The 27,959-nt window shown below is 33.4% G+C and overlaps 2 protein-coding genes and 1 long non-coding RNA gene across 3 annotated transcripts in view; 1 reads left to right on the plus strand and 2 right to left on the minus strand.

The window, feature by feature from the left end:
- Positions 1-27,312, minus strand: cv-d (vitellogenin-like lipoprotein). The gene is made up of 30 exons (XM_089713015.1): positions 27,271-27,312; positions 25,359-25,400; positions 24,570-24,754; positions 23,931-24,023; positions 23,470-23,592; positions 22,898-23,038; positions 22,355-22,476; positions 16,316-16,472; positions 15,235-15,329; positions 14,655-14,823; positions 13,823-14,075; positions 13,127-13,290; positions 12,609-12,829; positions 11,452-11,653; positions 10,523-10,660; positions 10,108-10,201; positions 9,319-9,420; positions 8,748-8,862; positions 7,914-8,057; positions 7,088-7,211; positions 6,636-6,730; positions 6,267-6,467; positions 5,678-5,813; positions 4,436-4,663; positions 3,606-3,721; positions 2,718-2,839; positions 1,988-2,102; positions 1,210-1,299; positions 579-807; positions 1-181 (listed from the first exon to the last, which is right to left on the minus strand). Exons 2-29 carry the CDS (start codon positions 25,387-25,389, stop codon positions 654-656), a joined length of 3,930 nt encoding a protein of 1,309 aa, XP_089569141.1. The 5' UTR covers positions 25,390-25,400; positions 27,271-27,312; the 3' UTR covers positions 1-181; positions 579-653.
- The window catches only part of LOC149476015 (uncharacterized), a 232,628-nt gene that overhangs the window by 121,284 nt on the left and 83,385 nt on the right, over positions 1-27,959 (plus strand). The window lies entirely within an intron of this gene.
- Positions 16,822-21,996, minus strand: LOC149476020 (uncharacterized). The gene has a single exon (XM_089713183.1). It carries the CDS (start codon positions 21,438-21,440, stop codon positions 19,923-19,925), a length of 1,518 nt encoding a protein of 505 aa, XP_089569309.1. The 5' UTR covers positions 21,441-21,996; the 3' UTR covers positions 16,822-19,922.

Genomic DNA, 27,959 nt, shown 5'->3' on the forward strand with positions numbered 1-27,959 from the left:
ATGGCACTGAAATAAAAAATCTTATATACAATATGGCACTTTCATTGTAAATAGGAAAATTCACGTGGTCTCATATTATATTTAAAACATATTTTCACGTATGGCAAGATATCAATAGTTATTTCATTCAAATAAAAATTGTAGTAATAAAATTCAAGCAGTATAAGAAAAACGAATTATGCTTGTATACAAGGTGGCCCACTGTTGGTAAACTAAGCTCAAAGGAGGTTATAGTTTTGCATACGCTGAGTACATAAAAAATACTTATAAAATTCCAGACGCATTTTTTTTTTCAAATAGATGAACTTCTTAAAACTCTATGTGTACACCCATAACAAGCAACCCGCCTACTTGCCAACCGCACGTGAGCTATCGTTTAAGATTATGTTTTCATAGACAAAATGCTCACATTAGCGAAGCGGCTGGCGGCTGCTGGCTGCGCGAAGCTAGAGAAGAAAACATGGATTTTCAGGAAAAATTTAGCAAAAAATTTTTGACGTAATTTTGTTGTTTAAGCATTTACGTGATCAGTGTATGCAAAACTACAAGTCCCTTCGCGCTTAGTATACCAAGGACACCCTGTATGTAGATTCTCATTTCGTCTTTTTAGGGCAAGATAGGGGCTTATAATATTACCTATCGAATACAAATGATCAACAATTATTATATTCTTGTCCTAAACATTCTCCGCAAACGGAGTCCATGTATGCAAAGGGAACTAGTATTACTGTTTCATTGTATTTCTTATAAATTAGCACTCCTGTGGACTCTGAAGCCACTCTGACTCCATCGTTGATCGGAATTAATCTGAAAATATAGTTATTTGTAATAATTTTCAATTAAAAAGGAGAGATAACACAAACATAGTAGGTAAGAACACAAACGTAATAATAAGCGAATGTATGCACAAAAACACACACACATATACCTACTTTCAAACTCTTCCTCTCAAACACATATAAGCAAGCATTAACACATTATATTATGATATGCGTATATACACACGCACTTAAATAATAAAAGTGCACGCACACATTTGTACTACCTACTTGCATATACACTCAGGTATACACATACACCACAAAATACACGCACACACTTATAAGTACGCTCACACACACACAAACACACGCTCACACGTACACACTGCACAAGCAATACACACATTGACAAACACGTACACAAAATTCAGTATCACAAGAGACTTACGGCGATTCGGACGTGTTTCCATTGCCAGCTGCGCTGTGATCAGCGTCATACATTTTGATACCACCGTCCTTTTGACGAAGAATTACGAAGCTGTAAAATAAAAAGCGGTTTTAGTTGTAATTATAATAAACTTGTTGGTATATAAAAATGCTTTATACTATGATATTCTTTTTGTATTATATTATAATACTAGCTTACCGCCCGCGGCTTCGCCCGCTTTGACTTAAACCTAATAAATTATATACTAAAACCTTCCTCTTGAATCACTCTATCTATTAAAAAAACCGCATCAAAATCCGTTGCGTAGTTTGAAAGATTTAAGCATACAAAGGGACATAGGGACAGAGAAAGTGACTTTGTTTTATACTATGTAGTGATTTATGCCGTTTTTTTTTTGTGGAACAAGATGTAAACTGATGTAAAATATAAACTTAACTTTATTATTTATGTAAACTTTTACAAGTAAAACTGTATAGTAATTTTTAAACTGCCTTCGACTGCCGACTACGGCCCTATTTTACTGACATGGTAATACCACAATTGTTGTTATTTTGAGTAATTAGGTACCTACAGAATCAATATGAAATCTTTGGAAAACGATTTCAAAATGATCTATAAATTACGGATTTCTAAAATCTAATCCAACATATAAATCGAAAAAAAATACCTCCCTCTACACTGCCATCATAATTATCATCATTTTATAACTATTTTTGAATCGACTATTACAAAAAATGTTTATTATAATTACTAATTTTCTTATTTAAAAATATAATACCTAGGAACAGCAGAACAGTCAGCCAACACCAAATTATCAGCACAATGCATGGGCTGCAATTGTTCCACGCCTCCTGATAGAGTCTGAACTGTGAGTTCTTGGAGTCTGCATTCCCCTGAAAATAGAATAATTTACATTAATTAATATTGCCTATAGTCTTTCTTATTTGTACAAAACTATCATTCCAGTAAATGTATAAAATATTTTATGTTATAATTTGGATTTATACACATGAGTGTATAAATCAACTTTAAATGGATTTTAAAAATAATTAGGTACTAGCGTAAAAACGTATGTAGAGTCTGAGTAAAAAAACGAAATTATACAGCTTTTGTTTGTAAAAAATTCTCAGAATGATATTATCCAATCCATATACAATATACAATACTACAAATCCATTATATCCATATACAATACTCAACATAATATAGGTACGACGAAGATGCCTGATCCTCCTAATTTTATAAACGCCAAAGCTTATCAGAATGTATCTATGTATGTTTTCTATTTACACGGAAAATGGTTATTGCTAGTATATAATATAACTAGCGACTCTCTCCGGCTTCGCATATTTAATACATAAATAAACCTTCCCATTTAATCACTATCTATTAATAGAAACACATCAAAATCGTTGCGTTGAAAGATGTAACCATACATAAGGACAGACAAACACGCAGGAAGCGACGTTGTTTTCTACTATGTAATGTAAGTAAGAAATAATACTCACTGTAAATACCAAACTTCTTCATAATTTGCATAGCAGTTAGACTATCAAGTAGTGTCGCTATATTATCCGATTTGAACTGCATTTCCGGTCCTTGATTAACTACCAACGATGCGACTCCATTTCTCTCCTGAAAATTAATAAAGTTTATAAGTACCTAATCCTGTTTATTTTTTAAATTTAAAATCGTATTATCATTAATTACACTTGTCATACGTTTAAAATCAGAAAGATAAAAAAATCAATCGAATTCATGATCTCCTTAAAATTGATATTATTTAATAACGATATTATTTGTAAGCATTGAGTTACTATGTACTACGTACTAGAGAGCACATCGCTACTACACTATTTGTAACACGAGTAAGAGTCAATCGTCTTAAACCATTTTTTTTTTGTTACATTGATTGGTTTTAATTGATAAGTTTATTCATATTTTTTTAATAAGATAAACAATCTTTAATTTGTTACATTGATTGGTTTGAATGTATAAGTAATAAGAGGCAGAATATCTACAAAATGTATGACTCACTAGCCGCCACGCGCCGCCGCGCTTGTCGCACAAATTTTGTTCGTGGTGTCCTCTCTATACGTAGTAATAATACCTCAATGTTTGTAACAAAAAATTTTTTCAGCTGAACCTTGTTGAACACTTATAAATAGAAAAAAGAAGGATCGAATTCTTGATCTTCTTTTTACGAGTTTCACAGTTGTCAGTTTTGTTTTCATGATATTGAAATCCAGTAAATCCTATATAATTAAAAAATGTTCTGAAACATCAGTTTGTTTGTGGTTTCCTTCTATACGTTAAACTCGTATTTGCCAATTTATTTACGCCAAAGACAAAGAATTTTTTTTATTTATGCTCACAAAATAACTAAATTACTTAACCTTACCTTGATAACAGCAGTAGCATTAATCGAGTCTTTATCCAGGCTGCCAAGGAACTGACCAGCCGGAGTGCCCCCCATTAAACCTAGTTTTGGTAGAAGGTCGAAGTCTTGAAGCTGAAATTATTATTTATTTAGGAAAAACGAAAAAAAAAATACAAGAGGAATACATTTTACAGTCATTTAAAAAACTGCCTTTTTTACAGATTCGATCAGTGTAGATCATAAGGAAATCTTTTTTTGGCGCTGAAAAACAATATAGGTAATATATCGATCAGTCAAATAAATGTGAAATCCGACTAGGGTGATAATACCAAAGCACAGAACAATAATAATATATTTAACGCCTTACCTAAAAATATAAGAGAGCTATCGTTTAAAAACTGGTTAATTGACAAATGCCATAATAATTTAAATGAATTTTTTGATGCAAATATGTAATTTTTTTTTGATTTGAATCTCTGTCATCATCGTTAATAAATGTTTATAATTTATATTAATTTAAAATTTAACAAGCACTGTAAAATTTAGTGTAACCATTCGCATGCCAGCTGTGACTGGCGAATTGTGTAGAACATGTTCTCTCATAACACCATTGTATTACCACTTTTCTTGCGAATAAATTCATTTCATTTCAATGCCTATACCACAAATTGAGACAACATCTTGTTGTCTCAATTCTAAAACAATCCTTTCTTTTTCATATTTTGAATTTTTAATAATGCATAGCGATAAGACCGCAAATTGCTTAAATGTATTCTTAGGTTAAGTCTTCTAATAATCATAAGAGCAATAAAGTATTAATAAATGAACATATAAAAATATACTAACCCTCTGCCCCATAACTTGCAAATCCACTCGTCTCTCCAAACTCCCCTGCAAGTATTTCGGAGCACCTCTATACCGTATAGACACACTGGAGCTATCATCCATGGAACAGCTGCTGAATTTATCTGATGATCTGTACGTGATGGTGGTCCGGCCTTCGAAGGCGGACGGTGTTGTGGTGATGTCTTCGTCTGCTGGTGCGTGGCTAACGTCGTCTTCTTTGTAGCAGAGCTGAGAGAATTTCAAACCCCAACTTGAACATGACTACATAGTATAAAACAAAGTCGCTGTCGCTGTCCGTCCGTCCGTGCTTAAATATTTAAAATTTACACAACGGTTTTTGAAGCAGTTTTTTATAGATATAGTGATTCAAGAGAAGAAGGTTTATATGCATAATTTGTTGACAAATATGGGCTATAAGTGGATAGAGTACGCTGACTCACATCAAAATACCTAGCCATGACGTCCCATAGGCTTTCAAAACACGGAAAGAAACTTTTATGCAATTGTGGATTACCATCTTCCTTTTGAAAGCTGTTTTGTTGTTTTATGAAATAACTATCAGGAATATTAATATTTCAGGACAATTTTCACACACGGCACGATCTGATCCCATACTAAGCTTTCGCTTGTGTTATGGAAACCAGATGGCTGATAAACATACATAATATTATATAATTTTAAATAAATACTTATATAGATAATTAACACCCAGACACAGAGCAAACATCTATGTTCATCACACAAATATTCGATTTCCAACCTACGACCTCTGGCTTGGATGGCAGGGCCACTACCAACCAGGCCAACCTAAGACCAAAATATTAAAACATATATTGTACCTGTTATTTTTTATGTTAATACAATAAAGTGTTCAAAATAAATAAATGTTCAATACCTTCCAGCGGTGGGAAGACGATATTAAAAAGATAGCTGGCCCGGAATGGATCAGAATAGCTAAAAATAGAGCGAAATGGAAATCCTTAGAGGAGGCCTTTGTCGGAAGACAAGCTGCCATAGAAGAACCAAGTTTGCCGATTATATAGATTAACAACTAACGTAATAATATAATACAGAAAATAGTTTAGAAACGTTTAAAATAATATACAATATAATATAATATAGGAATAAATAAGGAATATTGTCAACGGCATATAGTATTAGTAGTATAAGATTTTTTGTAGTAGTTTGTAATGTTTTTGCAGTAATTGGATGGCTTATTTTATTTTATTTTTATTTTATTACCTTCCAATGAGTTCTCTTAGGGTCTGCCGCGTGTGGTTGTTTCACATATAAATTCCATTCTACAGATACATTACGGCCTGCACTTCTTATTTTTGTATTTGAGTCGATTTTCAAGAACACATTCTTCTCATCGAGACTGAAAATAAATAACAATAATTTAGAAGATATTATTATCGTATCCAAGCGTTTATTTAAAATTAAGATATAATATATTTATCAATTACTAATATATCCCTCTAAAATAATCATACAACTCTTTTCAACCTTTTCACAAGAAAACAGAACAAATTTCATAAAATTGTACCAATTTACCAAACTTTAATTATAAAGTTAGAAGTACCATGGCACAAACCCATAGTTAGTATCTAATATCTATGTATTTGATAACTAGCTGCGCTTCGCGGTTTCACCTGCGTGGCTCCGCTCCTGTTGGTCTTAGCGTAATGATAACGTATAGCCTATAAGCCTTCCTCGATAAATGGGTTATCTAACACCGAAAACAATTTTCAAATCGGACCAGTAGTTCCTGATATTATCGCGTTCAAACAAACAAACTTCAGATTTATAATATTAGTATAGATGTACATACCTATAATAACTCAACACGACACCAAAATTAGCCTCCACTCGGTCTATCCTTTCCAAAGATACATTGCCCAGTGTAAACTTAACCCGAATAACTTCATCCCCCCCTTGTTCCTGTCGTGTAGGGGGGAGAATCAGCCCACACCCGGGGAGGGGGGTCAATTGGTGTATCGTATCCAGGATCGTCTTTTGGGAATGCGGTGTACTGAAAAAAAGAGCGTGTGTGCCCACGTGTTAGAAATGAAACTTCTTTGCCAAGATTGAAAGATACGAAAATGAAACGTCTACCCGAGTGGGTGAGCTTTTTTCCTCATCTCCACTAGGAATCAAACCCAGAAATTCGTTTACAACCTTTGAGTTTATAAATACTTACTCGTAGTTGATAATTTTGGACATGATATACTTTTCGATGACTTCAGAGCCAGATGTCTGCTGCTCACAGTCGAAGAATATGCCCTTTTCATTCACCTACAATAATAAACGAAATTATATTATTGAGAATCAACGAAAAATACCTGTAGCTGTATTATTACTACGTAGTGTACGTAGTACATAGTAACTCAATGATGCATCCAAATTAAGTTTTAAATAATAATTTCAGATGATTTTAAATGAGAATTATATCTACGTGTAATTCTGCCATATTTCAATCATGATTTTGATGAAATTCGTAACAAAAAGAGGAAACAAGGGACCTTCTTCTCCCCTTCAAAACCCGATGCCAAAGATGAAAGAAAATTTTAAATCGATGCTATAGATTTCCAATAATAAAAACTCAGCAGCTTTATATTATTAGTAAAGATATCGATAGGAGATTGAACTTACATTAGATATAGGTCTGGAAGACACGGTATACGCATCACGTCCTGACTTCGAATCCATGGTTATTTGGACCCTAGAGTGCATGGCTACTCCCGCCCTTTGAGCGAATGGATTTAACCAGGTTAAACTGAAAATGAAGATTGAGTTATAAACTTTAGGATGCTACCTTAAATATTTTTTTACATACTTGAAATACATTTTTTCATACTACGCTTATAAAAACGTTTTTAAAATACTTTTGTAACCAATATTTCATTTCAACATCCGAAAAAAAAACAGTTAAACCAGTCTCACAATGGGAAAATCTGATCACAGACGATGAAAAACATAAAATAGTAGAAATTCCTATATTTAATATCTCCGCTCCGCGTTGCTCCGCTCCTGTTGGTCTTAGCGTGATGATATAATATACTACTATCTAACACCGAAAGAATTTTTCCTGAAATTAGGGCATTCAAACAAACAACCAAACAAACTCTCCAATTTTTATGATATTAGTATAGATGGACTGTGATCCCGTATTATTTTCATCCTTCCCAGGACTCTTTTTTATTTCCATCAAGAAAAAGACAGTTAATCCATACTAATATTATAAATGCGAAAGTAACTCTGTCTGTCTGTCTGTTACTCAATCACGCCTGAACTACTGAACCAATTTGCATGAAATTTGGTAAAGATATATTTTGATACCTGAGAAAGGACATAGGATAGGTTTTATCCCGGAAATCCTACGGGAACGGGTTTTTCTCTGAAAACGCGGGCGAAGCCGTGGGCGGAAAGCTAGTGTTCTATATGTAACCCTAAAAACTTATTGAAACTGTATACTCACGCCACAGATCTCGTAGAAGACTGGCAGGTAACATTGAACTTGATCGGCAGATGAGCTACCACAGATCTCTGGACTCTTGCTGCATGTTCTGATTGAAGAAGTGGTGCTGTTGTTGATATGGATGTTACTTGTGTACCTTGGAACCTGGGAACATACTTAATTGGCGGTTTTCTGACTTTGTATGGGTGATTCAGGATGAGAAAAGAATTCAGAATAATAGCCTGTGTTAGAAGAGAATATTTATTTATTTATAGTTAAAATAATGTTGTTTACGCGAGCTTGTTAACTATATAAGCGCTAAAATATCACACATACAATCAAAATGGAACTTTGGTATATAATTTATTGGGTCTTTTTCTTTCCATGTACAAGACGTTACGTAACGAAGAAGAATTTACGTAATTGTAACATTTTCGCTCGATTCATTCAGTTAGTAAGATACTATTAAAATATTATCTGTTGTGATTCGATTGAAACTTTTAAATAAAGTAAGAACTATCCATCCTGAGGCGTGAGGCATGATGGTACACACAGCATCGCCACAAGAAGACGAAGGACGCGACAAATATTTCAAAATTGTATAATTATAATACTAATATAATTTTAAGGTATACTAACATTTATATGGATGAAAATCTTAATTTAATGAAAAAAAATTAAAAAAAATCTACAGAGATATCCAGATCGATAATATAAAGCTATATATTTGAAACGAGCCAATCCAGGAACCACTTTTTAAAATTGTTGAAGATAATGAGGTTTTGATCGTAATAATAATTATGCAGATGATGATGATAATAATAATAAAGAAGAAGATGATGATGATGAACTAACCGTATATGCAAATCGTTCTCCCAATCCAGATCGAGTGAGGGATCAGGTGGTGCTGTGAGGTTTCCACGCACTGATGTGAACGCCATGTTCAATGTTTGCAGACGTACTGGTGTTCCTGTAGATAAACATACAATAATTTTGAATACATTTAGTACTTTGTGTTTTAATGGTCTGCTTTTCATATAATATCTTTTTTTTATTATGTCTGATAGATGAGGTTTAAATTAAACAAAATAAAAACTCCAGATATTGTTTTTATTTTTGCCCACCTCCATCAAGATTCCTTTCGGTTCCAGGTTTATTTCAAAAGAAAATAAAAAAATATACGTGTTTGGGTTTGAGCTTAGATTTAGTTTTTATACTTAAGCTTAGCCCGCGGTTTTATTCGAATGTTACTCGAAGATGAAATCATACACCCTAACTATACTTAATTTTACCCTACGGTAAATTTCATTCAGATCCGTTGAGTCTTTTTAGAAAAAATATAACTCTCTTTTCGTATGATATTATTTCAATATTAACTTAGCTTGTTTCCTGTACTTCTCCAATATTCTGACTGTTCAATTCTTACCTAAATCACTGGGCAGGTTAATTTCCATTTGAGTAGGATAGTACACCATTTGTTGGTTTATGTGACTTCCAAAGCGTAGAAACTCCATTATTGATTTGGCCACTAAAATAAATAAGAACATTAATTTTCGTTTAACGTTTCGTTAATTTATACAAATTTTCGTGAATTATAAATTGATTTCCACTATATTTTTTGATCCTTCCTAAATAGATCTTGACCGAACAAATTTTTTGAAGTGAAACTTCTTTAGGCGCGTTGAGAGTAAAATTTCAAGGTCGCGTCATGGCAATACGTTATGAAGTAAAGCGCCGTCACACACGGTGAAGATACTATAATATTTTATCTTAAGATACTGTTATATTTTATATTACAGTATCTTAACGCATCCGGTATCAGCGTTCGGACCATCATTTTTCTTTTTGTCATTGCGTACTAAGACTCCTGTAGAACCGCCATCCTGTTACAAATGACGCGAAATTTTGTGGGTCATTTGTAACAGGATGGCGGTTCTACAGGAGTCTTAGTACGCAATGACAAAAAGAAAAATGATGGTCAGAACGCTGATACCGGATACCTTAAGATACTGTAATATAAAATATTACAGTATCTTAAGATAAATCTTCACCGTGTGTGACGCGCTTAAGGCGACGATTTTGGTATCTTTGAATATTGCCAAAGAAGCTTCACTTTTGACACGTGTGCTCAGCACACACGCTCTTTCCTTACTGTTTGATAAAATTTTGTTAATATTTTTTGCCTATATTTTATTCGTAAGAAATAATTACGTACTGTCGTCACCGTTCCAACTATTAAATCTTGTCTGATTTACATGTGTTGCGTAGACAGTTTTATCCTGAATCTTTATTACAACATCTATATGTACCTGAAACAAAATTATTATATTATCAACCAGAAAGCTGCTAGTACACGCAAATTAGTCCGCTCTAAAAAGCAATATTTTTGCAACATTTTTTATTGCTTCTCCCCCTCTGTTAGTCTAGGCTACAGGTACTGCTTATTTTCAATCGATTTCAAAAAGAGATTCTCAATTTGACTGTCTTCTTTCTTGTACAATAATCCCCGAAATTGCTTAACGAAATTTGCAAATTATTTCAGCAACAGAAAGCTTATTTACCTGTCGACATTTATATTTTTTGTCGTTTTATTTTTAGCTTCAAATAAACTAATAATGCTTATCATTTACCTCTTGCGGTGTTTTCAATGTCCATATCTTCATCTTCTCCAAGACTTTCACCAGCGTTTCCACTTTCATGTCTTTCACGTTTGAGTATCTCATTTTCTTGAATATATGTGACGATACACCCTCCGCTATAAAATATATCTATAAAAGAAGTTGGTTTACATTTAATAAGGATAACATAACATAAGGGCATAGGTACACACATACACACAGGGACATAAGGGCTGGGTCATAGTTGTATTTTTCTTTTTGTTTTCGTCAGTGTAGTCATAAAGTAAACAGTCAAATCCTACTCTCTATTTACGATTTTGATATAAGATCATCAGGTCATCATTTCGGTTACTTTTTATATAAATTTAACATAAAAGATTTTATATTGTAACCAATTTTAATTAATTAAGTACTTGCTAAGAGGCTTTTTGTGAATTTATTTTAGAGGCAAGCTGTTTCTCCTAAACACAGGTTGCCCAGTAACCTAGCTAGGGAAACATTGGCTTGTATAAATTGTTTTGGTAGCCTTTTTATTTATATAATTTTACATGAATATTAATTGTATATTGTCATAAATTGTAATTGTAATTGTATGTATGTATGTTTAATAATAAATAAAATTTGATTTGAAGATCGGATTTTTATTTTTAAAGTGAAACTTTTATTACATCGTCTCACACTTTTTGGTCTGTGTAGCGCATGTCGCGTGACGGTCGGCTGCCGAGTAGGTATAAAGCAGTGTTCGGAAAGTTTCACTTTTACCGTGGTTTCATAAAACACACACAACATTTTTTTATTTTTCTAAGTCTGCTCGTTTTTCTTCTTCTAATGAAGCCAGGAAGGTAAGTTGTATTATTTTTATTGTTTGTATTTTTATTATCTAATGCTTTTGTTTTTTATTGTATTTTGATTGATTTTTTAGATGTATCTAAATGACTCACAGCAGCCTGATACGGCCTCCTCCCCCCAGAACTGATCGTGGCACTTGCCATCGCCGGCATGGCGTTCGACTCCTCCCCAATACTGAACATTTGGAAGGCTGCTCCGTTCTCATCTCCATTTGTGATGATGTAATTGTTTGTCGCCCAGTATGTTGTGTCTGGGTTGGTGACTTGCTTCGCTACGAACGGGACGAAGTAGGATCTGTAAACATCATGATAAATTAAAGGATTATGATTAATACGGTATTGCCATGACGCGACCTTAAAATTTTACTCTCAACGTGCCTAAAGAAGTTTCACTTCAAAAATTTTGATGTATTCTAAACTTTGCTTTTTCTATTCTACACAACATTATTGACCTATAGTTATTTATTTATGACACTTTATTGTACATATAACAGGAATTTAAAATAAGTGAATACATAAAATTGGAAAGTGTACAATAGGCGGCCTTATTGCTTAAAAGCAATCTCTTCCAGGCAACCATAAAAATAAAGGACATGTAAGACATTGGAAAAAAGCGAGGGCGCATCAAAAAGATTTAAAAAAAAGGATAGATAATACAAATTATTCATTACTAATTAAATAATAGACATAGATAATTCAGTATATATGTATTAATCAAGTTATATTTATATTATACATACAAATTAAATAAAAATAATAAGTTAAATACAAATTAATAAATATATTTATATATATATATATGCATATAAATACATATTATACATAGTACTTACATATACATATATAAAATATAAATACATATTTATAAGATAAAAAAGGAAACTAAATACTGGAGAAATAGTTCTCCTAACCAACAAAATAGTTATATATATTAGTGCGGTCCGCCCCGGCTTCGCCCGTGGTACATGTTTACGTTTTCTCTCCATACGAACCATCCACGTACTTCAAGGAATTTTATAAAAATATAATTAACAAAATCGGTTCAGCTGTTTTCGAATTTGGCGTTAGTAATACATTTGACGATTGATTTTTATTATATAGAAGATAACGGTGAAAATTAATAATAAATATTGTTTAGGAAAAATGGAAAATATACCCAGGCTTTACAAAACTAGCAACAAATAGTGTTTGTGTTTATGAGTCAAATATCTTTATTTTATTTTAAATAAACAAACAAATTAAATACTTACGCAGCGCTATACCCCTCAAAGTGCTTATTCGTTTCCAAGCTCTTCACAGTGGTATACCAGAATCTCTTGAGTTGGTCATCTTCAGAGCTCGTAATGTAGTTGTGGATGAAAAGGAAGTCTGTTGCTCGGATGTCGGACCGTAGGATCGCGTGTAGCGCCGCGATACGAAGTTGTATGTGCTCTGCGTCGTTGGTCAAAATGGGGAGGCTTATTTCTAGCGCCTGGAAGTTATTGGTCATTTATTTAAGTTACCAATAGATATTTATTTATGATTTTCCAACAAAGGCGACCGCTGAAGTAGCCTCTGCCGTTCACAACTTGCCGTTCGTCTGTTATAACTCTTAAATCAACATTGTTAATGTTTTCATCCTTCTCTACATTTTTAATAAAATTAATAAATAATTAAATAATTCCTTAATAAATTAAGCTTTCTTACTAAAATAGGACGCAAGGAGGTTTTATCTGTTTTATATTTATTAATGTAAAAAGGTCATAGCTTCTAATTTCCTTCAACTTACCGTATAACCTCTAGCCTCCAAACCACACGCGAGAGACGCCCACAGCCTCTCATGCCTGTTCCTACTCGTATCACTGTAAATGGTTCGAATGTAGGATTCGGCCGCATAACCCAGACTGCAGAGACCTTGCAGCCAGATCATCCTGTCCAGGTATTGGGGGCAATCTGAAAATGTATTTATATAAGGTAAGTGAAACGAAGAAAAATTCAAGCAGTTCTAACAGGCATAAACATTAACAATGTGTGGTTGAACAGCTCCTGGATATGGTCTGCTTATCTATATCATAACTATAGTTATGTAGGTAATTTAATAGTTGCCCACGTGCATTTATTTTTTTTAAACGTGAAAAGTTTTGAAATGTGTTTTGAAATAGAGGTGGATATATTATTACACTAGCGGTCCGCCCCGGCTTCGCCCGTGGTACATATTTACGTTTTCTCTACGTAAAAACCATCCTCGTACTTCAAGGAATATAATAAAAAAAGAATTATCGAAATCGGTTCAGCCGTTCTCGAGTTATGCGCTTACCAACACATTTTGCGATTCATTTTTATATATTATAAAGATTTCGTTTAAATCGTAATTTCGTAAATCAACAAAGTTTTATAAAGACCTTAACCCCTTATCAAACGGCTGCTCAATTTAAGACATTCCATAAGACACTAATACTAATACACAAATAATTTGCACACTCACCACTATACATCCGGAAGTACTTCACGACCAGATTGTCAAAGTAATCCTGTTTCACCTGATTCGCTTCAGCAGTTTTATACGCAAGTATAGCGAAAGATAGGATCCCAGCATGTCGTATATCCGTGGGAAAGTCCAGACCGAGCTTGGTGAATGTCTCCAGGTCTTCTAACAGGGATTGGCTGTGGTTGCCCATAGCAACGTTGAACGGGAGCTTTCGTATGAGAGAAAGGAGCGTTGCATCTTCTATTTTTGACTGAAAATAAGGATATTTATGCAGTACTTTCTTGTTTTGTAAGTAAATATATTGGGCTCTGTAGATCTTTGGTGTTTTGGTGAAACGTTAGCATGAACAATATAACGAATAAATGGCGTTTAGAATCAAGACAGTTCGTATTTTTTAGGTATTTTGTAACTAATTTTTTTTCCTCTAATTTAAGATTCGTTACCATTTCTCTTATTTTTTTGCTTCGCTTCTATTGATGTAAAATCAATTTTGTCATTCCATGTTTATTTTGTTTGTATGACTATTTATTCTAGTTGTAGTATTTTTTATCGCACTAGCATTCCACCCGCGGCTTCGCCCGCTTTGTCTAAAACCTAATAAATTATATATTAAATCCTTCCTCTCGAATCACTCTATCTATTAAAAAAACCGCATCAAAATCCGTTGCGTAGTTTAAAGATTTAAGCCTACATAGGGATATAGGGACAGAGAAAGTGACTTTGTTTTATAGATACTATGTAGTGATGTGTAATGTCCTTTTTATAAAAAAAAATTCTTACAAATAATTAATTTAATTTACTAGCAAAAATCATTTAAATAAATCTTTACCTTCTGTTCAATAACAAGATACTTGATGAACCTCGCGCACGCTTCACTCCTAGCGTGAGGCAGAACTTCTAGGAACATATTTCTAGCAGTTTCTAGGTCATAACTAGTTCCTAGGACTAGGTCTGCGAAGAGCTGTACTAGAGAGTCGTAGGAGAGCCGGGATACGGTGCTGAAATTTGATGACGTTAATTTTAGTCTCAATGATTTCATTGTGAGTTTTGTAATTTGTGAGTTGTGTAAATTTTTGTATTTAATCAAAAAGTCAAGTTTGAAGAGTGTATACTGAATAATAATTGAAATAGATAAAGGAAATGCGTCATTTATAACATTTCTAAACGTACGTTTTTCAATACTCATTATAATAGTTTAAGCTGAAGGATTATCAAAATTCTACAAGATAAGACTACAATATGTTGAACATTAATATTGATCGCAGTGATCGCAGTAAGCTTTCAAAATAAAAAAGATGTGTTATGTACGCCGTGGGTCAAAAACCAGATAATTTTTTGCCCATTTGAATTTAGTGTATTAGTCAATTTCGAGTAATGTATTATGTTATAATTATAATTAATACACTCACTTCAGAAGATCAATGAAATCCAAGCTATGTATCAGAGCCTCATTTCTAACGATGTTATCTGCGTCTATTCCTTTTGTTGCTATTTTCATTAATATCTGAAACATAAACTGTCTTACCACAAAAAACTTTAGACAGGGGCGCAGGTTCTCTTTAATCTGGTTTTGTCGTAGTTCACATATACAACTATTAAAGTCACATATCCCTGGTTTAAAGTTAAATTGTTTTGTGGTAATACTAAAAATATTTTTAAAATCCCAAAGCTAAAAAAGGATGAAGGAATGATTTTGAGTAAGTATCTAAAATAATTGAATTATTTTAATGAATAACCCAGAAATATACGAATGTCTCCTGATAGCTCCTAAACAAAGGGACTGATATTTAAATGTTTTTCTTAGTTCTCAAATATGATGTTTATGTGTTTAGAAAAAAAAACAAGAAAGCATTTATTTCATACACTCAAACACACTACAAAAACATTATAAATTAATACAAGGTAAATTATAAAAAGGAATGAAAACATTGTGTGGTTGCGTGTGCCAAAAAAAGATGCCAATTGGGATAATTTTTAAACTCACACAGAAACTCAAAATAAGCATGTTATTAATGAAACTTTAAGCTTATTAACAGGAAGCTCATAAGGTTATGCATATTGTACAAAGAATCTAATATCTAATATATATTATAAAGGCGAAAGTTTGTAAGGATGTATGGATGTATGGATGTTTGTTACTCTTTCACGTAAAAACTACTGAACCGATTACAATGAAATTTAGCACACATATAGAGGGTAACTTGGATTAACACATTGGATAGTTTTTATCCCGGAAATCCCACGGGAACGGGAACTATGCGGGTTTTCCTTTGCAAACGCGGGCGAAGCCGCGGGCGGAAATCTAGTAGTATATTATGAGTTTCGATTGTTTTTGTCTTACCACAAAAAACTCAACTTTAAGCGCGGGTTCTCTTTATCTGGTTTTGTCGTATTTCACATGGACAACTATTAAAGTGTCAGATCCCTGGTTTAAAGTTAGACTGTGTATAAATTATTGTTTTGTGGTAAGACTATTTATGTCTAAGCTACCTCATAAGTCCGATTCTTCAAATGTTCCTGACTAGACGATCGAATGCCATTTGTAGGGTCAGCAAAATCATTGGCCTGGTACTGAATGCTCTCCTTAGATATATCCAGTTTGGATGTTTGCGGGGCTGCTGATTCGCTGTCCAGGTAGAGGGATAGCCTGGAATATAGCAATACTGATAAGATTTGTGTACTAGAATGGCAGTAAATGCTGAACATGACAGTTTATCTGAACGCTTTGTAAGGAGTCATCTAATTTTTAGCTTTATAGCATTCAAATGCTTTTCTATTCTTTAAAATTTTACCAAGGCGCCATCTATTATTAAATCTTTTTATACTTAAAATTCCTCCGTAATGGCTGGACCGATTTGTATGAAATTTAGTGTATTTGTATTAAATACCGGGTAAGTAGGTTGAGAATTGACAAACATGTATATTTCATACCCCTGAATGATAAGGGTGTCCTGGTAGAACAACGATTCAAACTCAAACATTTAAACTCAAACTCAAACATTTATTTATTCAATTAGACTTCTTCCAGAAGCACTTTTGAATCGTCATTACATTCTTTAAATTTACCACCGATTCGGAAAGCAGTATCTATGGAGAAGAACCGGCAAGAAACTCCATAGTTGCTCTTTTAAAGTCATGTCCATATACAATATAATTTTACATTACATGTTACTTACATCTAACTACATAATATTATATATTATCATAATATGCCAAAGAACTGTCCTGTTATTCTTACGCGACAACCCTCCATGGATTTTCATCTTCCATATATTCCTTAATGCTGTAGTAGGCTCTCTGAACTAATACATTTTTTAAATAAGTTTTAAATTTAACACTACTAAACTCTTTAATACTATGAGGAATTCTATTGTAAAAACGTATACCTTGGCCCATAAATGAATTTTTAACTTTAGCTAACCTATAAAATGGCATTTCAATTTTATTTCTATTCCTTGTGCCATAACAGTGTCTATCTCCTACTTTTGTGTGTAAGTCCGCGTTTTTGTGTACATGTAAAACATTATTAAATATATACTGTGATGGTACAGTGAGGATACCAATATTCTTAAAGAGATCTCTTAGTGAGTCCCGAGCACGTAAATTATATATAGAGCGTATGGCTCTTTTCTGTAATATAAATATAGTTTCTATATCTGCAGCCCTGCCCCATAGTAGAATTCCATAGGACATAATGCTATGAAAGTAACTAAAATAAACCAATCTAGCCGTATCTTCATCGGTGAGATGCCTTATTCTTCTAACTGCATATGCAGCTGAGCTGAGCTTAGCAGCGGTGGTGGCAACATGGGTCCCCCATTGTAGCTTCTCATCTAGTGTCAAACCAAGAAAAACAGTAGACTCGACAGGGTATAATACCTCCCCGTTTAAAATGATATCCCTTTTGACCTTTTTTACATTTGGAAGGATAAACTCTACACAATTTGTTTTTTTTGCATTCAATAATAAATTATTAGCATTAAACCAATTAGATATGCGTAAAAGAGCAGAGTTTACTTCGTCAACATTTGTGTCATATCTATCCACATTAAATATTAATGAGGTATCATCTGCAAACAGTACTATTTCACACATATCCTGCAAATAATAAGGTAGGTCATTAATATACACTAAGAACAAAAACGGTCCTAAGATAGATCCCTGCGGAACACCAATGTTAATCGGCGCACCGCAAGATTTCTCTCCATTAACAACAACGGTCTGTACCCTGTTCTGAAGATATGAAGCTATGAGGTCCTGAGATAAACCTTTGATACCATAAAAATTTAGTTTCCGTAATAGAGTGGAATGTTCTACACAGTCGAAAGCCTTAGAAAGGTCGCAGAATATCCCCAAAGCATTCTTTGAATTTTCCCATGCTTTATATATATGTGACAAAAGAGCTATTCCAGCATCAGTGGTAGAGCGCCCCCTTGTAAAACCAAACTGTTTGGCGTGCAGTAAACCATTTGAAACAAAATGACTACATAATTGGTTTAAAATCAATTTCTCGAAGACTTTGCTCAAAGTTGGTAAAATAGAAATAGGCCTATAGTTATTACAGTCTTCTTGGTCACCGCTTTTGAATAAAGGAATAACTTTACTAAACTTTAATAAATCAGGGAATATACCACAGTCACAACATTGATTAAATATAAACGCTAAATGGTTGGCAATGTTTTCTATAATATTATTTACTAAATTCACAGACATTCCCCAGAGATCACATGTTTTTTTTAAGTTTAATGTTTTAAAAGTTTTAACAATTTCATCTGCAGTCACATGTCGCAATTCAAATAATACATTACACTCCGCAACATGGTCCCTCAAAAGGGACTCCGCAAGCACTGATGATGAATTTAATTTTTTAGTAATACTAACAGGGACACTACTAAAGAAATCTTCAAAAGCAAGCGCAACATCAGCACTTTTGTCAATTACCCTGCCAGCATTTACAAGTTTTATGGTACTATTTGTCCGGCTTTTGCCCATTTCACCATTAATAATTGTCCAAACAGTTTTAACTTTGTTATCAGAGTTGCGTATTTTATCTCTGACATATAGACACTTGGCAGTGAAACAAACTTTTTTAAAAGTTTTTGAATAATTTCTAACATAATTATGGAATGACAAGTCTTTGTTATATTGCTTCATGCCATATAACTCATATAGAATGTTCCTGCATCTGTGTATACTAGGTGTTGCCCATTGACTAAATGGTAAATCCTTGGTGATACTTAAAGATTTAACTTTAAATATTTTTTAAACTCATTATGAACTAAATTAAAAAGATTTGTAAACATTTCACAAGGATTATTATAAAAGGATTGATCATTCAGGTTAGGCAGTTTATTATTAATATTATCTCTAAATTTATCAATGCCTTTTTTAGTTATAGGCCTAACATTAATTCTTTTAAACTTAGGTATGCAATCCCATTCCAAAACTACTTTCTGGCCACAGTGATCTGAAGTCAGTATATTGAGGATATTTTTTTCTAGACAGTTGCAATCACAGTATATATTATCAATACAAGTTGCAGAAGTAGGTGTAATTCGTGTGGGTTCATCAAAAACTTTATACAGATTAAATGAGTGAAACAAATTAACTATTCGTGTTGCCGTCTGTGTGTGTGAAAGTAAATCAATATTAAAATCACCACATACTATTACCTTCTTTTTACTCCTGCCTAAACGCTTTAATGTTTCTTCCATGACTGTCTCAAACATATTATAGTCACTGGAAGGAGGTCTGTATACGCAAACAATAATATAACGCTCAAGCTCAACACAGGACAGTTCAATGGTGCGTTCTACAGAAAGACTTACAATGTCAGTTCGTTCTTTGCATTTAACACTATTGTGAACAAAAATAAGAGAACCTCCATGAATAGCATGTGCCCTATAGTATATACTTTTTAATTTATAATTATCAATATTTAATAACAACTGACATTGTTTAAGCCAATGTTCTGTTACACAAAATATTTTTATACTATTATGATTTAAAAATAATTCTATTTCTAATAATTTGCTAGCCAAGCCTTGAATATTTTGATGTACAATGGAAAAATGCTGCTTAGCTGTTGTCTTACATACTAGTTTAAATCTAGCTTAGGGCTAGTTTGTCCGTCAACACTTAACCTCGGTTGATGTATATAATTACTACTACATAAAATTATAGTAGATCGTTGGTCTGATACCAAACATGTACCAGACTGGTTAATAATTTTATATGCTATTAACATAGCAAGTTCTCTCTTATATCTAAATGGCAGATACACTGTATTCCTTGTCAAGCAAAAAGATTTTGTACATGAATTTATGTCAAAATATATAAATGCATCACTATGATGATTTGTTAAATTATATAATTTTAAGTTAATGTTATAGATAAATCTATATTGATTTTGTGTCAAACCAGGCAAATATGGTAATGTACACAACATAAATTTGCATTTTGTCTCACTACTAATTTTCAACATTTTTTGAAATCCTATATCAATGTCATGTTTTTTTAGATTAAGACTATCTCCATATAATATAACAACAATGCTATTTTCATTAAAACTAAAATTATCTAATGAATTCATGATATATGTAAATGAACTATTAGGAGTACAAAAATTAGTTACTTTATGCCCTAAGTTGTTAAGCAAAGCGCCAAATCCCTGACCAATGTTATCCGACAACACAATAATTTCCTGCATGGAAAGATGTTTTGTTTTACTAGATGAAATTGTTGCCGTGGATGGAATACTATGCATGTCAGTGCAGTCAATGGGCTTATGGGGCGACGGTTGCTCCTTGTCACTTATGGAACACTTACATACATAGTTATTGGTTAGAGACTCGAAACGATCCATATTTTCATTGCTTAACTTTATAAGGTAATCTGCCTCTTTTATGTGCTCATTGATTTGTAACTGGGCAGCAGAATATTTTTGGTTGAGGTCATGTAATATATCATTTAATGAGTCTATTTTCTCCTTTAGTTCAGTAGTTTCCACTTCATATATCATTTTATAATGTTCTAAGTCCCTATGATATCTATCTAACTCTTTCACAAGGCTTTTATTTTTAGTTTGCAATTGTGCTACATTTCTTAATGAAAATCTATTTTTAATTACTGATTTTGTGTGCTTAATAAACCTACTTAATTTGAGATAATTTTTTAATTTGTTATGTGAATTTAACTTGATTTTTTTATTGTTTTCAAAGCCACTTAACTGTCCACATTCAACCAGTTCACCATAAAGACTGTTGGATGAATTGCATAGCCGCTTGGAGTTATCCTCTTGAACCTCCATTAAACTGCATTCCAGTTCAACGATACGACTGAGAGCCTTCTCGTGGTCATTGGAACACTGTTGGAAGCTGTCAACAATGTCTTGGAGGGCTGTGCACTTGTTTTGGCTGTCCATATATTGAGTGTGGAGTTCAGCTAGCTCGGCCTTCAAACTTGTGTTCTTTTTTATTATTTTCTGGATTTCAAGTTCATGTTCCTCTCTCTCCAGCAAGAGTTGTTCACACAGGGATTGTGAAGCCTTTAAGTCCTGTAGTGTGGCCTTTAGTTTGTTTTCCATATCTTTGGCCACTGCCTTGCGGGTCAGCATGTTGTAATTTTAGTTGCTGAAACAGGTGAAATAGATGTTAAAAAAATTGTATTTATGATGCAATTTTAATAAAATTTACTTGTGTTAGATAGATAGTGAATAGATAAAAAGTAGTTTTTTAGTAGAAATGAAGTATATTTTGTCTGGAGCTATTAGTTTTTGTCCTCTAAATTGCTTCCAACTTGTCAAGCAAAGTGAGACGATAACTATGCGCTCATGTATTTATTGTGACGTTACTCATAAAATATGAGCAGTGTTATTAGTTAAAATGAATGCGAATGTTGTGTATAGTGTTAAATATAGTAGATATATTAGAACTAGTACTCCCCTGGTTTATCGAAGAAATTCGAATTTGAATTTCCGTTGGCTCGTTGACATCCACGTTATACAAAACGTTGCTTCAGTCACATAAATGCGTACTTCACATTAATTAATACACATACGTTGATAATATAGTTAACTAATACTAAATATTACTGTTTTTACCACTAATTATTGAATTTATTATATTTTATTGAATTTAAAACTAAGAGCTGATGTTCACTCAGCTGTTGACATCTGTACCAAGGATTCCTAGGTGATCTAGTTAATTCAATAAAAATGTAAATTACTTATTTTTTTAAACTAGGCAAATGATACTTCTATAAGTGAAGTCCCATGTCCCCTAGTGGGGTAAGGGGCAGATGCATTATGCATCTGTTTCACTGATCGATTTTCTTTAGGGACAAGTAGGCGATCAGACTATGTGTCCTGCCAGACCGAGACATTTTTTATTCGTCTCCACCGGGAATCGAACCCAGGACCCCTCGGTTCTACGCTCACGCGTCAACCACTGTACCAAGGAGGCGGTCGATACTTCTATACATTCTAAGAAACTTTTCTATACAATATTTTCTATGTAATAGAATACTTACTCTGAAGTAACGCTTAAAATGTGTTCATTGACTTTGTATCGGAAATCTCCCTTCATATTTAAGCTCGTTAATCCATGTTCGTCTAACTCGTATATCCTTTCTGATGTTGCGATGTTTTCGGGCTGAAATTTAATAAAGATTATCGAATAAAGAATAAACAATAACAAAAATGTAACCGCTATACAAGATTGAATGAAATATAAAGAATAACAAAAATATAACCGCTATACAAGATTGAATATCTTAGATACAAAGAAGATGTTGAAAATGGTGCTGACCCATTAATTATTATTTTTGTAAGAATTTTTGAAGATTTCTTTCTCTGTTAGATAGCCCATTTATCGAGGAAAGCTATAGGCTATATAGTACATAATCAAGCTAAGACCAACAGGAGCGGAGCAATGCGAGTAAAAGCGCGGGGCACAGCTAGTTAGCTATAATATTAGCCACTTTGTTTTACACAGAACATTCTAGAACCTTCTAGAATATTCCAGAACATTCTTGAACCTTCTAGAAAATTCTAGAACATTCTAGAACACTTACCACACGTCCAACGCTATTGACCCAAGGAACAGAGCTCCACGAATACTCCATGCCACCAGAAGAGAATTGGATAGAACTGTACTTCTTTATAGAATTACCACGAGCCGTGTAGATCATTACGCAACTTGCGTAGAGACATGGCTGAAAGAAAACAATATATTTTTTTTAAACTGTATCATTTAAGGAGTTTTAAACACGATTTTAATTTTTTCGTATCAAACTTGTTTTATATTAATATCATATTGCGTATGAAAATCAAAATGTTTATATTTTGCTGGGATCCCGCTTCGCGACTTTTTTTTTATTCATAAAATGTGTATAAAATAAAACATTAAATGCTATGGCAGTAAAAAAAAAGAAGAATAAAATATTCATTTTCATTCAATATCCCTTTGCTCGTTATGAAATATTTCACAATTTTACAAAAACATTTTGACTGCTTTCTACTTATGTAGGTACAGACAATGCAATACAGGTAGATCAAAGCTAAAGTTTTTAATATTTTAAATCTTTATTAATTATTATTGTTTTTTATTAATTCTTTACATTTATTCTAAGTCTGGAAAACTCACCTCAGTATTAGTGTATGACCCCACATCCTTCTTCAATTGGAAGTTAATAGATATCGCCCGTTTTATGTTCTTTGACCATGTTGTATCATTGCCAAAGTATATAGAGCTGATAAAACCGTTTTCCTGAAATAAATAATGTTATTTTAACATGCAGGTATTATTCTTGTACATTATTTAGTGTTTCTACATAATATTACGATTTTATATAATATTATATCGTTGTTCCTGTCTCAGAATGCGGATTTGTCGAATGAATTTTTCAACAAGATACGTGCTTTGTAATCGTTGGAGAGAGAGAACTGATGGTGACTAGATTTTCTTTGTTATTGTGTACAGAAATGATGTATTGATTAATTAAAAATATTTTGCAAGTACTGAACTCAGCGAAAACTGTTAAACAATATCAGCGCATAATAATATATGCTTTTACAACACCACATAATATCTTCTATTATGTTTACCTGATACTCCACTTCCCAGGGTTGAGAGAGATAAAACACTGCATCTTCTGAGTGATATGATGCGTAGCCATTGTTTCTGCTCCACAATGAAGCCTGAAAAAATATTTTTTTTCCATAAATTTCGACATCTTGATGTGTTAGAATTTGTATTGCATTTATTTTTTCAATTTTCTCGTACTAAAAGTCGTAGTTTTTTGATAGTATGGAATTAAGTTCTCTAATTAATACTAGCTTTCCGCCCGCGGCTTCGCCCGCGTCTTCAAAGAAAAAACTGCATAGTTCCCGTTCTCGTGGGATTTTCGGGATAAAACCTATCCTATGTGTTAATCCAAGTTACCCTCTATATTTGTGCAAAATTGCATTGTAATCGGTTCAGTAGTATTTGCTTGAAAGAGTTACAAACACACACATACACATCCTCACAAACTTTCGCATTTATAATATTAGTAAGATTTCAATTGGAGTGTTTAAGAGCATTTTTTTTATTGAGACAACATTTATAGCTTTTAAATGCTTGGAGTAGAACATCTCGCTCTTCCTTAGACATAACATTATTTAACACGAATAAAATTTTCTTTAATAAAGTGATTTAAAGGGAAATAATATGTGAAAATTAAACAGTAAGTCCATATAAGTTACCTGTAACCCTTCCAGCTTTAATCTAATCCTATTCCTATCATACAAGAGCACCAGAAGTCGGCCACCGAGTGACCAATAGCTAGCGGAGTCCAGACTGCCCACAGACACGTTGGCCTTCAGGTCATAGTGGTATTGCTTCTGCTCAGGGAAGAGGGACTCCAGGCCAGAGCTGGCAACGAATGTGGCTGGAGAGAGAAGATTTAGTTATTAATTTATTTACACTTTATTGTACACTAGCTTACCGCCCGCGGCTTCGCCCGCTTTGTCTAAAACCTAATAAATTATATACTAAAATATTACAAAAACCGCATCAAAATCCGTTGCGCAGTTTTAAAGATTTAAGCATACAAAGAGATATAGAGACAGAGAAAGCGACTTTGTTTTATACTTACTATGCAGACACAAAGACAAAGCGGGTGAAGCCGCGGGCGGTAAGCTAGTTATTATATATACCTACACTAGTTCAATAGAAGTGTTTTTGTAGCAATCTGAAAAAGTGACTTCGATTGCCGATACTTTTCAAATCAGAATTTTAGCCTAAAGCCTTAATCCATGATCATTGGTCATCGTTGGATAGGCTATCTGCCATCAAATCCGAGATATTCTATAAACCTAGGATATATGACGAGGTTTTAAATAAATTATTATTTACTAGTACAATATGTTTACGTTTTCTCTCCATAAGAACCATCCTCGTACTTCAAGGAATATTTAAAAAATGTTGTGTTTGGGAAAAATAAATAACTATTTAGTTATCACAAACACAAAAAAGATAGTAAGGATACTCACCAGCCAACAGCACCAGCCCACAAGTTAACATTGCTGTCTTTTCTGAAAAAAAAATAACAAATTCGTAAAAATTATTTTCGTGAACATTTAATAACAAATAAACTACACAAATTCAAACACTATATTATAATATCCATTCGCGACCTTTCTTGGGTCTCCAACTATCTTTGTAGACAATTTCATCCAAATCGGTTAAGTGGTGCAGGCGTAAATAATAGAGTATAGACAGAGATACAAACAGGGTATAAATTTTCATATTTATCAAACCAGAATTCATTGGTGTATAAATTTTCATATTTATCAAACCAGATTATAAACTTTAATCACTATTTAACTCCAAATACCTTCAAAATAAGTACAGTAATTTTAACGAAACAGAAACGAACAATCAATCTTAAGACCTTCAATTACTCCTAGTTATAATTAGACTAGCCGCAGCTCGCGGTTTCTCGTGGTAACTGGATATAATGTAGCCTACATAATACATATTGTCCGCCTCCTTGGTACAGTGGTTGACGCGTGAGCGTAGCACCGAGGGGTCCTGGGTTCGATTTCCGGTGGAGACGAAGAAAAAAAAATGTCTTGGTCTAGCAGAACACAGGAGGCTGATCACCTACTTGTCCCTAAAGAAAATCGATCAAACAGATGTATAATGCATCTGCCCCTTACCCCACTAGGGGACATGGGACTTCACTACTACACATCCTACTACTATGTAATGATGTTTCTGCTTCAAAACTGACTAACTTTTAAAGTGAAACTTTTATTACATCGTCTCAAACTTTTTGGTCTGTGTAGCGCATGTCGCGTGTATCGCGGCTGCCGAGTAGGTATACCTACTCGGCAGCCGACCGTCACGCGACATGCGCTACACAAAGCAGTGTTCGGAACCGTTCGAACAGTTTCACTTTTATTCATACAAACACACATTTTTTAGCGCCCCAAAAAGTGCGAATTTCTAAAATGCTTTCTTGATGCCCACTTACACTATAAAAAGAAATGGTACATAATTTCAACTGTCTTATGCTTGTAGCTATCTTTTTATGTGTCTTCACTTACGCCACAAAAAGAAAGCAGCAAAAATTTCAACTGTCTTATGCTAGTAGCTGTTCCATTTTGTGTCAGTGAGCCACTAAGTTAGTTTTCCTTATTATTTTAGATTACTTAATGACCCGGCAAACTTTGTTCTGCCTACCCTTATCACTTAAGGGTATAAAAATAGTTCACTATTCTCAAACCAACCGTATTCATAAACTTTTCTTTAGAAAAATCGTTCGATAACACAAAAATACATAAAAATCGTCTAATTTACACAATTTTGGTGACAAGCACGAAAATAATCCATACTAATATTATAAATGCGAAAGTAACTCTGTCTGTCTGTCTGTTACTCAATCACGCCTGAACTACTGAACCAATTTGCATGTAATTTGGTATGGAGATATTTTGATACCCGAGAAAGGACATAGGCTACCTTTTATTGCGGGCTACATATTTATATGTACCACGGGTGAAGCCGGGGCGGACCACTAGTACTATATAAAGACTAACTAAACCGGCGAATGTTATTCTGACACACTTATCATTTAAGTATATAAAAAAACTTAACGACCTATCGAATACTAGCTGTGCCCCGCGATTTTACCCACTGTGCTCCGCTCCTGTTAGTCTTAGCGTGATGATATATAGCCTATAGCCTTCCTCGATAAATGGGCTATCTTACACCTAAAGAATCTTTCAAATCGGACTAGTAGTTCCTGAGATAAGCACGTTCAAACAAACAAACTCTTCAGCTTTGTAAAATTAGTATAGATACACAAAATTTCAAGTTACTCAAGAGTTTCTTACAAAAACAGTGACAAAATAGGTTGTATATAAATAGATCATTTAAAAGAGAATTATAAATACTTACGATTAATAAACTGTTATTCGCACTGTTTTCATCTCAAGAGACTCACACTTAATGATTACGTACTAATATTAGAGGTAGTGGAACAGGGCTGTAACTCGATTGTGTTATCTTTTATTTGGTACTAGCTTTCCGCCCGCGGCTTCGCCCGCGTTTTCAGAGAAAAACCCGTTCCCGTAGGATTTCCGGGATAAAACCTATCCTATGTCCTTTCTCGGGTATCAAAATATCTCTATACCAAATTTCATGCAAATTGGTTCAGTAGTTAAGGCGTGATTGAGTAACAGACAGACAGCAGAGTTACTTTCGCATTTATAATATTAGTATGGATTGTTTAAACGGATTTAGAGAAGAAAGAATACGAATAATATGATAATATTATGTGCAACAAAAATAAATTAATATGGCTAAAATATAATCCCAACAAAATTTGTTTTATATAAAATGTTGTTTAGACTACAATATAGGGCTTGCACTTTACATATTAAAGGAAATTTAAACATTAAAAGTAAAGGTAAACATTTGTTATAAATTATAGTGGATACAATTCTAGATCCTTAATTTATATTCCAATGTCCGTAGTCCATACTTAGGTGGCGAATCTTTCAAATGTCTCTTAAGAATTATGTTCTGACTAGATTTCCGCCCGCGGCTTCGCCCGCGTTTTCAAAGGAAAACCCGCATAGTTCCCG

This window comes from Colias philodice, chromosome 29 (genome assembly GCF_061535455.1).
Source record: "Colias philodice isolate Cphi_HAF_F1 chromosome 29, ilColPhil1 Martin Lab GWU primary, whole genome shotgun sequence".
NCBI classification, from domain to species: domain Eukaryota; kingdom Metazoa; phylum Arthropoda; class Insecta; order Lepidoptera; family Pieridae; genus Colias; species Colias philodice.